Source organism: Phaethon lepturus, unplaced genomic scaffold, assembly GCF_000687285.1.
Source record: "Phaethon lepturus isolate BGI_N335 unplaced genomic scaffold, ASM68728v1 scaffold7858, whole genome shotgun sequence".
NCBI lineage: Eukaryota > Metazoa > Chordata > Aves > Phaethontiformes > Phaethontidae > Phaethon > Phaethon lepturus.
The window spans coordinates 6,475-8,192 of NW_010555805.1; the positions used below are offsets into that span (position 1 = coordinate 6,475).

Genomic DNA, 1,718 nt, shown 5'->3' on the forward strand with positions numbered 1-1,718 from the left:
TTGTTTGGGAAATGACATTTTGCCACCCTTAGGCATAGAAACTTCAGTGAAAAAAGCCACACATTCATTTACCTGACAGATAAACAAATGTTGATAAAAGGCTTGCCACTACTTCCCCCCTAAATACCCAAACATTTTTGTAGACATTGCAGAAAGCACTCAATCCAAATATTGCACTGACCCGATGCAGCTTACTCTGAGAATTGTGACACCAGATTCTCATCCCATTCTGAGGTGGAGCATCTGTAGAGTATGCTCAAATGTTTTAAAAGAGTTCAAATATATATGTAATCTAACTGGCATTTTTCATCTCAGGAATCTTACTGGTGTATTTTGCTATATTAATAAATATAAAAATCATTTTTTAGAAACAAATGTTTTTATTTTGAAATTTAATTTGAAACTTTAACTTCCCTATCAGAAACATCTATTGGATAAAATACCATTTTTATCACAAAAATATAAAGCATCCTCTGAATTCCTGTCTTAGGTGTTGATTTGAAATTAAAATGATGGATCAGAGATGAAGAATAAAAATTAACTAAGCTACAGATAAAAATATTTTTGGCAAGCTTTGTCCTCTATGTAGTTACAAAAATATATAAATATGTGTTGCAAAGAAGAAATAGAGGAGGACTGAGGTAGAATCTGGCCATTTTATACATGTACATGTACCACCACATAAACATGTATGGATGCTCTTGTTGGAAAACCTTATATGATACTCTTCTTTAACATTCATTCAGTTTATATGTTCCACAGATTAAGCCAATATCTATGTAGTTTGAATATGAAGTTGTCTTAACACTTCTAGTCTTCTTAAAGTAATCAGACAGCTGTATCAAAAAGGTGTATTTGGTTTTTTTGTTGTTTGTTTGCTTGCTTTTTTCCTGCAGCTTATTCAAACCATAAGTGCAGTAGACAAAGATGACCCTCTTGGTGGACAAAAATTTTTCTTCAGTTTAGCTGCTGTTAACCCTAACTTCACTGTTCAGGATAATGAAGGTAAAATTCATGCCTGTTCCAGGGAAGGAGTTTTAACTTTGCTGTCTGGCATACATTCCTGAAATATATTTGCTTTTGATGTCTATCAATATGCAGAGAAGCTGTTAAAGCTGCTGCTAGCAAGAACAATCATTTTACTTAAATGTTTTTGGATTAGGACTTCTACGTTTTTATCTGCGTAAGGGAGGCAAAAGTTAGCATGACAAAAATGTGATAAATTATAGAGAGAATCAGTAAAAGCATTGGTTTGGGGTGAGTAGTCAAATGAAATCCTTGACTGAAAGAGAAAAAAAAGATTTCAAAAACGGCTTCAGCTGACAAATTCAGGTTTTTCACTTTAGCCTTCTGTAACATAGTTTTGATTCCCCTGGTCTTCTGGTTTTGCTTCTTTGTGACCATTAATGAAAATAATGGTTCTGATCACATAGCCAGTTCGGCTTTTATTTTGATCATTTGTCAATCTTTCTTCATCAGAGAAAATTTTCAGAGAATTCTGTTGGGGGAGTGGGACTATGCACCCATTTTGACCTTCATTTTCAGTATGACTAACTGAGAGGACTCTAGATTACAGAAGAAATAAATGAGGGGGGACATGGTATCAACCTTCAAATGTGTTAAAAGCATAAAGTCAGTGGGAATAATCTTCTTTTCCTGATGAAGATTTCAGGAAGTATTAGGCTGCAAACAACAGGAGAAAAAAAATCTAATAGTAG

At 33.9% G+C, this 1,718-nt stretch overlaps 1 protein-coding gene across 1 annotated transcript in view; it reads left to right on the forward strand.

Moving 5' to 3' along the window:
• Positions 1-896: 896 nt before the first annotated feature.
• LOC104624822 (cadherin-10-like) overlaps positions 897-1,718 on the forward strand; it is a gene marked incomplete at its 5' end in the record, with an annotated part of 3,961 nt that continues 3,139 nt past the window's right edge. The window contains one exon of the mRNA XM_010292285.1: positions 897-1,005. Within this exon, the coding sequence (XP_010290587.1) occupies positions 897-1,005 (109 nt within the window). The remainder of the gene's footprint in view (positions 1,006-1,718) is intronic.